This window comes from Suncus etruscus, chromosome 16, assembly GCF_024139225.1.
Source record: "Suncus etruscus isolate mSunEtr1 chromosome 16, mSunEtr1.pri.cur, whole genome shotgun sequence".
Lineage (NCBI taxonomy): Eukaryota > Metazoa > Chordata > Mammalia > Eulipotyphla > Soricidae > Suncus > Suncus etruscus.
Window position 1 is genome coordinate 20308024 of NC_064863.1, and position 15140 is coordinate 20323163.

At 36.6% G+C, this 15140-nt stretch overlaps 1 protein-coding gene and 1 pseudogene across 1 annotated transcript in view; one reads left to right on the top strand and one right to left on the bottom strand.

Moving 5' to 3' along the window:
- Positions 1 to 8667: 8667 nt before the first annotated feature.
- Positions 8668 to 15140, bottom strand: part of DHX15 (DEAH-box helicase 15) — a 60521-nt gene continuing 54048 nt past the window's right edge. Inside the window, exons 12-14 of the mRNA XM_049789995.1 lie at positions 12687 to 12877; positions 10311 to 10480; positions 8668 to 9234 (exon numbers count right to left, since the gene is read on the bottom strand). Of these exons, the coding sequence (XP_049645952.1) occupies positions 9117 to 9234; positions 10311 to 10480; positions 12687 to 12877 (479 nt within the window). The 3' untranslated portion in view covers positions 8668 to 9116. The remainder of the gene's footprint in view (positions 9235 to 10310; positions 10481 to 12686; positions 12878 to 15140) is intronic.
- On the top strand, positions 12315 to 12489 carry LOC126032849 (uncharacterized; annotated as a pseudogene).

Below are 15140 nucleotides of genomic sequence, written 5' to 3' on the forward strand. Positions count from 1 at the left end.
CAGACCAGTTAAGTTACAAAAGAGACTTCTAAGGCCACAAATAAACCTGGAGCTGGGGAAGAGGGTAGGAAAGAAGGAAGCCCAGCTGAAAAGCTCCTACACCAAGCCTAAAGCCAGGAACTAAGAATAGTGATAGGTGTCCTGAGAGCTTGCCCTTAAAGAGGCAAACATCCTTGCTCAGATTCTAAGGAGAAAATAAGAGGCACATAGTGGCACCAAGTCAGGGGGAAGAAGCTAGATCCCTGGGCACCATATATGGCCCTAATGAACAGTGCCAGAAGCAGTCCCTGGAACAGACCTTGAGAATAGCTGAGCATAATCCTAAAAACAAACAAGACAAAGATTGTATTTATAAAGAGTCATTGGGTGGGAGGAGAGGGAGATCAGCTCACTCTCCTTTCCAAAACTTTATTGGGAGCATGAAATCAGAAAAAGAAACAGTGCCTACCATGCTCACACAAGTGGCATGCTAAAGTGAATTGTGTTCTGAATTTCAAAACCATTCAATGAAGGGAAAGATTTGAAAGAAACTTTATCATGATCAGAATGGCCAAAACAAAAACCAGCTTGGAGAGATTAGTAAAGTAGCCCAAGGAGATCTTAACGAGAGAGCGTGGTGAAAATTCTTTTGCTGACCAAGAGCTGCATGACTTTGGACCTTACTTCAGGGTGGAGGAGGTGGGGTGTGCAAGATATAATGCATTTACCGTAGAGTTCTGAGATTCCATTCTAATCCCGGTCACTCTGAAGGCATCCTGTAAGGTGCTTTACAAGTTAGCTGCCTTCTTTCCTTTACCATGCCTGATCACATGCATTGCCTTTGGTCTGGATTATCTAGATCTTGGGTAGAAACCTGACAAATTGTCCAAGAGCTATATACTGCATCATTGAAAAGCCCTTTAGATATGAAGATATCCAGTATTACATTTCTCTGTGGTAATAAAACAAAACCAGGGAGAAATGTGGGCTTCAAAGACTCCATTTACCCCCTGACAAACAAAAATACATTGTAATACTTTATGGAGATAACTTTAAAGCAGTTAGCACCTTCTGTAGAAATTTTTGGTTCAGAGGTAATTAAGTATGGGGGAGGAAAGAACAGATTCAGACATTCACAGCTTAAAAAAAAACTTTTAAACTCAATAGTTCAGTCCCCCATGTAAAAAAAAAGGTACACAATAACAAAATAAAATGTAATGTAAAGTATACTTTAAACTGTAAAACCATTAATTAACCTTAGGAAATAATGATCGCACAAGAGTCATAGAGCTTTAAGAATTTTTAATACTTTACAAACCTTTAGTATATTTCTGTAATCGCAGGATAGTAAAATACAAACACCCTAAAGCAACGTCAAACTCACCACTGTAGACAGTAATTAAATTCTACCAATTCTGGGCCCGGAGAGATAGCACAGCGGCGTTTGCCTTGCAAGCAGCCGATCCAGGACCAAAGGTGGTTGGTTCAAATCCCGGTGTCTCATATGGTCCCCCGTGCCTGCCAGGAGCTATTTCTGAGCAGACAGCCAGGAGTAACCCCTGAGCAACGCCGGGTGTAACCCAAAAACCAAAAAAAAAAAAAAAATATACCAGTTCTTTTACAATTTAAGGCACAAGTTTATAACTCCTGAAAAAATTAAATGTTTCCCTCTTAACAAAATGAAAAAATTTTTGAGATAATTATGTTAAAGAAAATAAGGACACAAGAGACACTACCAGATGATTCCACTCATGTCAAATATAAGTAAAACAAACTGGCTTTAAAATCTATGGTGGTTCTAGGAGGGAAACAAGAGGAAAAATAATAGAGGGTCTTTTGGGTAGTAGTGGGCACTGAAACTTTGGAAGAAAGATGGGAAAAAGAAAAAAGACATACCGATATGAAGCTGAGCACTTGTAATTCCTTTAATAAAGAAAATAAGATAAATGGAAATCTTTATGATTTAGCACTGCTCAAGTGATCCTGTGCTTTGAATACTAAATTCTTTGCAATTCTGTCATTATATAATCTAAACCACATACATCTCTGTAAGCATTAAAACACATCTACATTTATTAATCGCATTAAGTAAGTCACAATTAATAGCACGCTTCATTTCACTTTGATGATGTCTTAGATTGGGCTTAAATCAACATTTCTTTCAACTAAGCAACCATTTTTCACATGAACAGATCTATGAACTGAAATGAAGCCTCTCAGGAAAGACATTATCACATTTGAGCTCAAAATGTGTCCAGTAAGTCAACTAACCAAAACCAGAAGTGCCAAGCATAGGAATACTCACTGATACAAAATAAATTTATGGGCATTAAGTTGCCATCCAAATCTAAATACAAGGATGCATTTAACTTTCGATATAAAGAGAACATCTGCTTTGCCTAACGGATTTTTTAAATGGCAGGAGCTTAAAGAAATTATCACTTTTCTCCATGACTCCTAGAACCATATTCAACCTCGGTCAGTTTTCCTCTTCTGTTTTTCAGTTCTAGGTTTGTGATCACAGGTTAATCCAGGAGACTGAACCAACAATCAAATTCCTAATAGGATCTAAAACATATTCATGATGTATGAAGGTACCATCATCCCACCCCATGCATGATCTACACCACTTGCCAAATCTTTCATACATTATTCCCCTTTCTAAGCCTGAAGTTGTTCCACCTCACAACACATATCAATAAGAAGACATCCTTCTCATCTCAGAAGAGGCCTTTTCAGGTGCATTACCCCTCTTCTAGTTTTACCTGTATCCAAGTCTACATAGCACACTGATTTATCATTTTGGGGCCACACCTGGCTGTGCTCGGGGGTTGCTCCTGGCTCTGAATTCTAAAGTTACTTCTAACAATTCTTGGGAGACCATATGGGATTGCTGGGAATCGAACCTGGGTGTGCCAAGTGCAAGGCAGCGCTCTAGTCACTGTCCTACCACTTCAAACTGATTTTGTTTTGAGACCATACAGAATACCAAGCATCGAACTTGATTTAGCAACACCCAAAGCAAGCACCTGCTGTACTATCCAACCCTCTAGTGTTGCTTACAAATATTTCAAGATGGTGGTCACTTCTGGACAAAGAAAATCTTCAAAACGTCTGAAATTACTATAGGGACCATGGAAATCATTTGCAGTGTAAATGAGGCATGTGTGTATACACACACACACACACCTAAAAGCCACCAGACCCAACACTACTGAAAGCATGGGGCCCAAATTACAATTTTTAATTAAAAAAATTTAAGTATTCAGATAATTAGTGGGTGGGAGGAAACCTGGGAGACTGGAAGGGAAATCCTACTGTAAACAACTTTGTAAATAAAAATGTCATCCCATCCATTAAAATTTAGTAGCCTCTGACTGAACTGAGATAGTATTTAGAAGCAGGTGCCAGCAGTAATTCTTAAACCAACCAAGATGTCGTTAAGTGCTTAAGCCCTGAATTAAATCAAAGCCAGTACACGCCAAGCATGTGCCCTCATCGTTATAACTATTTCCCAACAGTTACTCAAACTAACCTAGCATTCAAAGTTCTTCACAGCTCATACCTAATTCTCATATGCTTTAGTTGATATTTTAAATTCATATTCTTTTCCCCTACAAGAATAGATATTATGTTTGGTCCAATCTGGACACCTTGCTTTCCCCCCTCAACACACCATCAAATCTGGTCACAAACATAAACACAAATCACTAAATTACGTTACTAATATTTAACATTTCTGCTTTCTGAACAGCCCTCCCAGTCAAAATAGACTCGGAAGACATTTACTTAAACCTCTCTAAGGTCAAAATGAGTAAAGAGTAATCTCAAATTCAAGTGGAGAATGTGGCTCTAAAGTCCTGTATTTGATGCCCACCTCCACTTAAAATCACCATCCCAAAGAGATCTTAAAACTCAACAGTACAACTAATTACAAAGTATGAAGTCACTTCTATCCCTAAGAATGACAAACAGGCAAATACTATGTTCAACACAAATAAAGATAAGCTGCTGGCGATAATGTGAATAAATAAGGTAAAAACCAGACAACAAAATGGCAAAAGTAAAAATTGATGAAGAAAATTCTATTGGTTGAAGCAACGCTGGAGTGTAAGTTAAAAAATAGCAAAGCTCTAGGAAAAAAAACTATTTCTCACATGTGTCCTTACACAACCTCAAAATCTGCTTGCTAGTGATTTACCCAAAAAGAATCTTCACCCACACAGAGACCTGTACGCAAATAGCTTTACTCTTATCAGCCAGAAGCTGATAATCTAGCAACAGGTGAATGCTTCAAACAAGAATGGCACCATAATCACTTTCATTCATACTTACAGATATTTCATTTATGCTATTATAAACAATTTGCTGTAAAGTAACAGCAATAAATCTTTTGCTTGGGGCTATACCCAGTGGTGTTCAGGGATGTAGAAGGGGTGGCAGAGATTGAAGAGACATTGGCCACATGCAAGGTTAATTGCTCTAAATCCCTCCACCCCGACAATATGACCATTATGGTTCATTAGAACCAATGAGAAGAACCAGACACAGCACACTACACAAAAGTATTTCATTTGCAATGTTCTGGAAAAGGTAAAGCCAAAAGGACATCATTAAACACTTAGAGTGGGATTAAGAAACAATGGAGAACCAGAGCAGCAATAGCTGGGGATTACATAACATACTTATACAATTTAATCAAACTGCAAATCTTAGAAAGTGAAAATTATTGTATACTACTCACCATAATTAAAGGAAAACCTTCTCTAACACAAGATATTTGGCCTGAAATGTTAATATCTATAGTGCTCGTTAAAATCTTAATGTACAGCTGAGGTTGAATTATACTGTCAATAATCATCCAATAGCTTAACATTGCAAATGGCTACCTAGAATCTTTAAGAACCAAGGGGGAAAATGTAAACACCTTAATCTTAAGGAATTTTAAATTTCCATTTTTATTTGAAGGAATTTTGGGAGGGCAACAATTGGCTAGAGTCCAGGAAAGTTTACCTCAGTCCATACCTCATTCAATTATCCTTCTCAGTCACTCCCAACTCAGACTTTCCTTCAATACTTACAAAACATTTTAGATTTAAAATCTCTTTATAGCTTCACACAATATATTTAAGAGTGGGTGGTACTTAATGAAACAATGAAATGCACAATTGGGGCAGGGGAGTACAGCAGTAAGGTGCTTGCCTTGCATGCCGTCAGCTTGAGTTCAACACTCCAAATAGCCCCCCCTCCCATGAGCCCAATCAAGGAATTGAAAAAAAAACTTTATTATTAAAAAAAAAAAATTCCCACTTAAAAAAAAGTTATCCAAGTATGTTTAACCCAAAGTCTGGACTAAATCTAGAGAAAGTCTTTTCAGTTAAGATCAAACACCATGAAAATGAAAACATTGAGAAAAACAACAGAAATCCCATTATCTAGCTAACCTATACCATTAAAAGCAATTAAAGTTACTGCAACAAGATCTCAATAAACAGTTGTGTCTACAACAGGAAGATACTTCCATTAATGCTACTGTATCACTTATATTCGGGAATAGTAATAAGGAAACTATTGACAATGACTGAAACTACGTAGATATCCATCCCACTTAAACTAGAAAACCTAAATCAACCTGCCTCGTCATATCTCAAAACATGCCAACTTGATGAATTTCAGTACTTTCAAATTCAATATTGATTACAAATGCATTTGAAAGTAATGTGTGGGGTGCGGGGGGGGGGGGGGAATAACATGTATGTTTCTTACTATATGAATTCTGGTAAGTATCCCATTAGGAATTATTAAGAATCAGATTTCATACACTAATTTAAAAACATGTCACCAAATGAACATCTCAACATGTGGGAAGGTCTCCAGAGATTACCAGAGCACAAGGTCTATGGTGGGTTTTTCTTCTTTAGTCATACCCAACACACACCAAGTAACAATTTGATGTTTCACATTTACTTAAAGAGTAGGGGGTTAAACCACATTTGGTGATGCTCAGAGATCCCTAGGAGTGGGTCCACAGGAACACGAGGTGATGGGGATGGAACTTGGTATTAACTGCGTGTAATACAAGTACACACTATGCTAACTCACCCATCCACAGATTATTCAAACTTATAGCAAGACATGTTGAATGAAAGGCTGAAACTATTAACACTTGTGATGATATGTCTAGTTCCCTGGAAACTACCTTAGAATGAATTGCAATACAGATAACATGTGAAAGTATCAGGAATGTTCTGCCTATTTCTAAACTGTTGAACAAGAGCCGTTGTCAGACAATTCAACTGGAAGAGAGTAACAGTGAGTGACCTCTCAAATATCTGATATTATACAACTGAACTGACAGCCTACTTGACTTATAAGGGAGCGTTAGAGAAGTTTGTTACACAGAAAGATTTCCACTCTAACAGATAAAAAAGATGCTTTCAAAAGCAATGAATTTCCTTTCAAGTCTCAAGAGATGGCCATATAATTATTTTGAACAGAATCTCAAGTGTCTGTAGCAACCCTATAACCTGAAGCTCTATTAAATACTTGAGCATAAAACTTTTCTTGCATTAAATAAAACAAACAAAAAAAAAAAACGAGGGGCCAGAGAGATAGCATGGAGGTAAGGTGGTTGCCTTGCATGCAGAAGGACAGTGGTTCGAATCCCAGCAACCCATATGATCCCCTGAGCCTGCCAGGAGCGATTTCTGAGCATAGAGCCAGAAGTAATTCCTGAGCACTGCCGGTGACCCGGGGCAGAAGACTTAGTTCCGGGTCGAGAGGGTGCTTCTTTGTACAAGGCAGACACCCAGTTTTCTGTAGGTTTATTTAGTCCATTTATATAAAGGTACTAAATTTTCTTGTTGAAACTGAAATACAGGATTCATCCAATAGTAGGAACGATGTGAACCAGGGAAACTAGCCACTTTTGTATTCAAATGTCAAATACAAAGAATACACTCACTATTCCTAGAAGTACCCAAGTGCCATTTTATCCTCTATATTATCCTTAACTTGACCTTGACGAAAAACATGCCCGATCTTAAGATTTCAATAAGCTAAAAGTTTGAGCAATTTGAAATCTACTTGAAGGTAAAATGTCCAGATCATAAAGACACACAAGTGATTTGCAATACTTGTGAAGTGAAAGACTCATGTCCCAATCCTGAACGCAGATCTGGAAGCAAAAGGCGACCCGGGAAATAATCCACAAGATTGAAAACAAAAACAGGTTCAGAAAACTTCCACCACAAGTTTTCCACACAACAGTTAAAGATACCAGCAGGCAGATAGACTAGTTGTAGAAAAAGAAACCACAGCAGCTTCTTCTTGAGAAGGTCTTTATTGGGAAGAAAAAGACCACCATTAAGGGTGGAGAATAGGGACCAATCCAGAGGTACTTCCAGTCCAAGAATGAAGGAAAAAAAAGGCACAAGCAAATTATCCCAAATAAAATGAAAACCAGTCACTCCCAACAGTTGCAACAATTACAAGAGGCAAGATAATTAATACCTTATGCAATAGTTGCCTTTTTAGCAGAAAGCATGTTATAACTACTAGCTTATTTAACATAACCTTTAAAAAAATCTAGATGTTGCAAATAGTTATTGTAAAGTTTTTTCCCCTTTTTGGGACACACCCTCTGAAGCTTGGGGGTTACTCCTGGCTATGTACTCAGAAATCGCTCCTGGCTCTGGAGATCATATGGGATGCCTGGGATCGAACCAAGGTCTGCCCTAGATAGGCCACATGCAAAGCAAATGACCTACTGCTGTGCTATTGCTCTGGCCCCTCGGATAAGTTTTCAAACAATTTCCAAGTAACCTAAAATTTTTCAGCTTGTAAATTAGCTGATGGAAACAAAATCAGGCAATTAGTAAAAACATTAACTCTTGAAAGTTATTTAATAACAAGAAATGCCTACATATCACATATATTCCTAATTAACTCAAATAAATCATATTGGAGAAACACGTTTTGAAGTGTATTTAAATTCAAACTATTATCTTTAACATTGAAATACTTTTAAAGAAAGAAATAGAAGTCAGACATTAATGAGTATTTAGTCTTCAAGTGAAAGGAATGCATTTATTAGTCTGATGGGCCATACCAAACATTTTATGTGTGCTTAAAATGATTTTAACTTGTCAATTACAGAAAATGGAAAGCCAACTTCAATCTTAACACGCCACACTATAATATAATTTGTAAGCTTTGTATAAAGCATCCCATACCAAGAAGTTAGCAAAACTGGCTGAGATTGCCAACATCCCTAACCCTATTTAATACAAACAAATGTTTCAAAGGCTAGAGTGCAAAGAACATTTTTATAACAAGATTGCCCCCCAAAAATGCTAAGAATATAATAAATTAACAGCCTTATGAAATGAACTTAAAAGATGAAAAAGAATGCTATCCTTTCAGTATTAGGTCTTTTGGGACCCAACTTCAAATAAAGGCTACACACTTTATCCCATCAGATTACATCCTGATTAACCTAACAAAGTGCTAAGCTAGGCTGTTTAAAGTATTGCTTTAATGACTACTTTATCTATGGAGTAGTCCTTGTGGAAAGATGTTAAATATGTAATCATAGCATAATTACAATTTTTTAAAAGCCCACACGGGAAGAGAAGAAGTCATACTTAGAGATAATAGAAGAAAGATATCAAAGTGCTTTGGCCGAAATTAGTATAAATAGACTTTATTGAAGTCAGTGCCTCTGTACTGAGACAGAAGATTGTGTCTACATAAGCACAAGTTGTAACATTTCACAACTTCTAAAAGGAATGTCAACAATTACAACGATCATGCATACCATGGTCGATAATCACATTTTAGAAGCATTTTCAACCATTTCTAAAGAAATGCTTATAACATTGTTATATATAGAACTACTTTCAATAAACTGCAAAACATTGATCGACTTTTCCAGTATAAGCTACAGTGTCAACACAAAAGGGAGGCATAAATGTTTAATTTATGAAATCAGAATGGAATATTTACTGTAAAGAAAAATTAAAAAGCTTTCAAATAAAGGCCATTATTGAACCAATGTGAAGAGCACAACTTGAACTTTTGAGTTCATTCATCTTTTAAAGCTGTCCTCTGAATAACTTCAGATCTAAGCATTGAACTCAGTACTGTGAATATTCCTTGGATTGAAGTTTGGCAATGATGCGGTCCAATTGTCTCTTTGCTTCACACTGTGGGAAATTGCTCATGTCATAATATTGTGGGGCAATTTTCACCAACCTGTCCAGGAAGTGGGGGAGATGGTAAAAAATTAAGAAATTAACATTTCAAATACTGAAACTGCAGAGAATAGGCAATATTATTTCAAATTATTTTAAAATTATTAACCATAAAAGTTATCAATGCGATAAATGTCAGTAAGATTATTAATTCTTCACTCTAGGGTACTATTTTGACCAAGCACTTGAAGGTAAGTTAATGTAAGAAGCATACATAAGAAGTCAATGTAAGAAGCATCTTAGTATTCATGATCAGTTATTCTCATTTTCAAAGTTTTAACAACTAGAAATAGAATTCTGTACCTCAAAAAAATACACTTGACTGTTATCTTTTTTAACATTTAGTCACACATTTTTCCTCAAGAGCACTGATGATAAAATGGTAATGACTTATATACCATTTAAGTGTCAAAAATCTTATCAGTTTAGAAAAGAAGCCTCACAATATAAAATGTGACATCAATTTTAAAAAGTGCTTTTACTCCCCCCCAGTCTTTGCTCATGTGTCGTCTCTTATCAGTTATAGACTAAATTATACTCCCTACCCCCACAGAGAATACCGCTTGAAAAACAATTCCTGTAACATTTTGTAGAGCTAATATACCAAGATACATAAAGACAGTTACGCTTACTTATAAAGGACAAATATACAAATAATATTTGAGGCTAACTTGAATGCTACAGATAAAATATAAAGGAAAACTGGCTTCTGGCACTAGGAGTAAGGAAACAGCACCAACAAAACTTGATGTTATTTAATTAATAACTATTTATTTTGGTTTGGTTTTTGGGCCATACCAGGCAGTGCTCAGGGTTTACATGGTGCTCTGTTCTCAAAAGTTACTCCTGGCAGGCTTGAGATGTTGGGGATCAAACCCGGTTGGCTGCATACGAAACAAACACCCTACTGCTCCAACCCAATCACAACCGCAACTTTACATTTACCACCAAACCCTGTTTATTATACTAACATATACAAATGATTGATCACTTATCAGGTCAGATTCCCTTTGGATCAAAATGCTAGCCAAAAAACAAACAAACAAACAAAATACCCAAAGAAAGAGTGTTACTTACCACTCCGGCTTGATATCTGTACATGTCCGTATGTAATTCTTTGTTGTAAGAACAAACTCATTATAAAGCACCCATTCAGGCTTATGATCAAGAACGGTAGAGGGATGCAACTGAACCACCTGGTTATCCTTCACAGTTAAATAATGCCCCGTTCGTTCTAGATGTGCCACCTGAAACCAAATCCATTAGTTTATGAAAGCAATGTTTGAGGCAACAATTACAAAAGTGTTAAATAAAGTTACATAGGTAATTTATCATCAGAGGCAGGCCTCAACTTAAAAATTATTTTATACGGGGCCGGAGAGATAGCATGGAGGTAAGGCGTTTGCCTTTCATGCAGAAGGTCATCGGTTCGAATCCCGGCGTCCCATATGGTCCCCCGTGCCTGCCAGGAGCGATTTCTGAGCATGGAGCCAGGAATAGCCCCTGAGCGCTGCCGGGTGTGACCCAAAAACCACAAAAAAAAAAAAAAATTTATTTTATACAAAACTATACCTTGCGACAAAAATAAACTAATGCAGATCAAACCCAACTTGCTGCCTGTTTTGTAAGCTCTGTTGCCAAGAATGGTTTGTACATCTTGGCTGAAACAGGAGACCATTTGATGATGAAATTAGAATTTTGGGCTCTACAAATAAAGTCTTATTAGAACAAAGACAAGTCTCACTGGTGTATGGTTGCAGTCATACTATAAAAGGAAGGCAGATTAATTTAAATAGAAACTATTATGCCACCACAGTCTAATAGTCTAGGCTGGTTCTTCATGGCTTAAGCTATCTAGGGTGGATTCTTCAGCACTGGACATCACAATGTAGATGATGAACAATTTAGTAGAAAAGTTTATTTTATAAAAGTAGAGCAAGCTACAATGAGAAGCAAAAGTTAACCCCAAAAGGGCTGAAGAGAGCCTAGCAATAGGGTGTTTGCCTTGCATGCGGCGACCCAGAATGAACCTGGGTCTGATTCCCGGCATCACATATGATCTGGTCCCCTGAGCCTGCCAGGAGAGAGTTTGAAGACAGAGCCAGGAGTAACCACTGAGCATCGCCGGTGTGGCCCCAACACAAACAAAACCTAAAAACAAAAGGTGCCCACAAATACTAACTTTTATCTAGTCAATCAATTGGTGACACCCATCTATTACTAACATACTAAAGCAAATGAAAAGGTGTGAAATGTCATTAATTTTTCTACTTTAAATTTCCTAAAGTTAATGTATTCTATAGCAACCTAGCAAGCTTTACTTTAGTAAGTTTATCCTACAGTGATACTTAATACTAGTAGATGTTTTTGTAGCTGAAAGTTTTTTATTATGAATGTCATAATCATTCCCCAGGACTGCACATGACATATAGTCATTTATATAATGAATTTTGAAATTTCCATCTTAAATTTGAACATGATCTGTACATTGCATAAACCCAGCAGCACTCTTTCAGAAATGTTATAAAGAAACCCCTTAAATTAAGACAGTCAAAATTACAAAATATTTTGTCAATCTCTGCAAATCTGTAAACATGTCAAAAGCAGAGTACATACAACCCAGAAACCGTAAATAAATATTATGGGAAAATAAGAGCCTGGCAGAATTACACCACACAAGAAACTGGGACCAAAAAAAAGGACATACAAACAAAAACATTTGGTATAAAGTAATTAAAAAAAAAAAAAAACCTGATTTCTACAAATAGATTGCTAAGTTTGCTGATAGTAAATTACGTATTAGAAACAATTTTTTAAGGCCGTATCCAGTGGTGCTGAGGGGACCATATAGGAATTCAGGGAACAAACCCAGGTTGGCCACAAGCAAGGAGCACCCTACCTGCTGTGTTATGGTTCTGGCCCATTAAAAAAATTTTGAGTCCTTTGGCATTACTTAATCACAGGACTATGTGATAACTCAGGATACAATTTAGAGCTTTTATGCACTCTAGCCATTTGAACTACATCCTATACCCAAGAAGTAAAATTTCTCAATATATATCACTTTATTTAGAATATGGCATCGCTTCTCGGCCTTTTGGCTAAGATCAAGTGTAGTATTTAGAATATGGATGTCATCATTTAAGACCAAAATTTTCAACATTCTTGTTTGCTTTTGTATAACACCCGGAGGCGCTATGGGGTTACTCCTGGCTCTGTGCTCAGAAATCGAACCTGGCAGGCTCAGGAAACCATAAGAGATGATGGGAATTGAACCAGGGTCTGTCCTGTGTTTGATGCATACAAGGCAAACGCCCTACACTGTGCTTTCTCTCTGGTCCCACAACAAGCATTCTTGATCAGTTTTAGCTCTAAGTGGATTCAAAACTCTGGATTACAAACTATCTCAGATAAACATTTAATTATGCAGCGCAATACATAACACCCACATACCTGCATAAAATAACCAGTAACCAAAGCTTTTCTTATATTAATGTAATAGTCCCTGCTTGTAAAATCAGTACTTCGACGAGGCAAATTAAATCTATCCATAATTCGAGATAGCTGCTGGCGTACATTGTCTGCAGACATCAGGGATCGGTAATTAATGAAGTTGTCATAACACCACTGAACGGATTCATGATCTACAAAATTAGGAGGGGAGAAAGATGTGAGTCTCCAAATAAACATACTATCAAATTAAAAAGAAAAATTATTTTAAAAAGTAATCAAAAGGAATATTTACCTAAAAACATTCTTTAAATTGATCAAAATGTATTGAGCTTTCAAGAAGTTCACAGTGCAATTCAGAAACAGCACTAGGTATTTTTGTTATTAAATAAAATGATCTTGAATAAACTAATTTTCAATATAATAGATTACACTTTATCCATGACATCTACCCTATTTCCAACAATCAATCAACAAGAGTAGACTAAAAACATTTGATAAAAGGACACAATTTTATTATTTTCAAAGAAAAAGGTTTTCCATTAGGATTATCAAGTATAGTTTCAAAATCATAAAAAACAAAGTTTTACATTAATGGCATGTAATAAGCTAATAAAATAATGCACACAGAAAAAAGGATCAATTATTACATACTTTCTCTTTCATTTTACCTAGCTAAAGCACCCCCAAAAAAGTTATTATGACTCACTTCTGTAAGTCATGGTCAAAAAAGTCTAAAGTATTAACTATAGTTTAAGAGTTTGTGGAACCCCTACTATGACTAAGCACTTTAAACAATTTTATTCTACACATTATTAAAGAAATCTGCACACTGATGGATTCCTGACATGTTTCCAAATAATGTTCTTTTAATAAAGAACTCAAAACTATAGCAAAACTTTACATAAAACAATTTCATGATAGTCATAATAGAAAAACTGTTTATTAGCTCCAAAAATCCTTCAATAAAAGCCCAAGTAACTGAAACGAAGGTAAAGACATCTAAAAAAAAATTTGTTTTTTTGTTTTTGGGTCACACCCAAAGGTACTCAGGGGTTACTCCTGGCTCTGTGCTCAGAAATTGCTCCTGGCATGCTCAGGAGCCCCGTATGAGATGCCAGGATACCGTCCTAGATTGGCTGCTTTCAAGGCAAAACCATGCTGTGCTATCTTTCCAGCCCCAGATATCTAAAATTCTTAATAGTCAAATTGATACTATGACCAACAATTTTCCATGCATTTTCCCTTGCTTCAAGGATTCTACCAATTGTAAAGTACATCATTATATTCAGTTTTAAACAACAGAATATGCAAAATGTCAAAATATCCATTAACTATATGAGAAATGGTGTCATCAAAACAATAGCAATTTTACATTGTCAAGATAAATCTATCACCTTACTTACAAAATTAGTGACAAATAATTTGATAAATGGGAAAGGTATGAAGCTGAAATAAAACAACACTGTATTACTCACAACAAAGTAAACTACTCTTAAGATTACTAAATTGGGGCTGGAGAGATAGCATGGAGGTAAGGCGTTTGCCTTTCATGCAGAAGGTCAGTGGTTCGAATCCCGGCATCCCATATGGTCCCCAAGCCTGCCAGGAGCGATTTCTGAGCATAGAGCCAGGAGTAACCCCTGAGCACTGCCTGGTGTGACCCAAAAACCAAAACCAAAAACAAACTAAACAAAAAAAGATTACTAAGTTATATACTGAGAAAAATTAAGGGTGCTATATAGATCAATCACTTATGCAAACATTAAATTTTAGCTTTACTTATTTCTGAGCAGCCAGGAGTAACCCTTGAGCAACGGCAGGTGTGGCCCCCCCCCCAAAAAATTAGCTTTACTATATATCAACCTATCTCTAAGAAAGTTACTTATTAATATCCTAAAAATGCTATTTTTTCAAATGCAATATAAAAATGGTTAAAAACACAAAGACAGGGCTGGGCGGTGGCGCTAAAGATAAGGTGCCTGCCTTGCCTGCGCTAGCCTTGGATGGACCATGGTTCGATCCCCCGGTGTCTCATATGGTCCCCCAAGCCAGGAGCAACTTCTGAGCACACAGCCAGGAGTAACCCCTGAGCATTACCGGGTGTGGCCCAAAAACCAAAAACCAAAAAAAAAAAAAAACACACACACACACACACACACACACAAAGACAGGCTGGATTTAAGTATCAGCATTCTAAGTTAGAAAATAATTTATTGGCAGAAACCAGACTCAAGCCCCTATTTTTGGTAAAGAATAATAATGTGGAGCTATGAGCCTTTGATTACCTATCCTGCAACAAGTTAAACTACCAAGTAGTAGGAACTCAAATGTTTCTATTTTTTTTTGGCTCTCATCAACATTTCTTCTCATTTAACTCTAAAAATGTTGCATTCCAAGAGCATTTGACAGTAACTTCATTATTGCCAGGCTTCCTCATTTACAAATATATGAAAC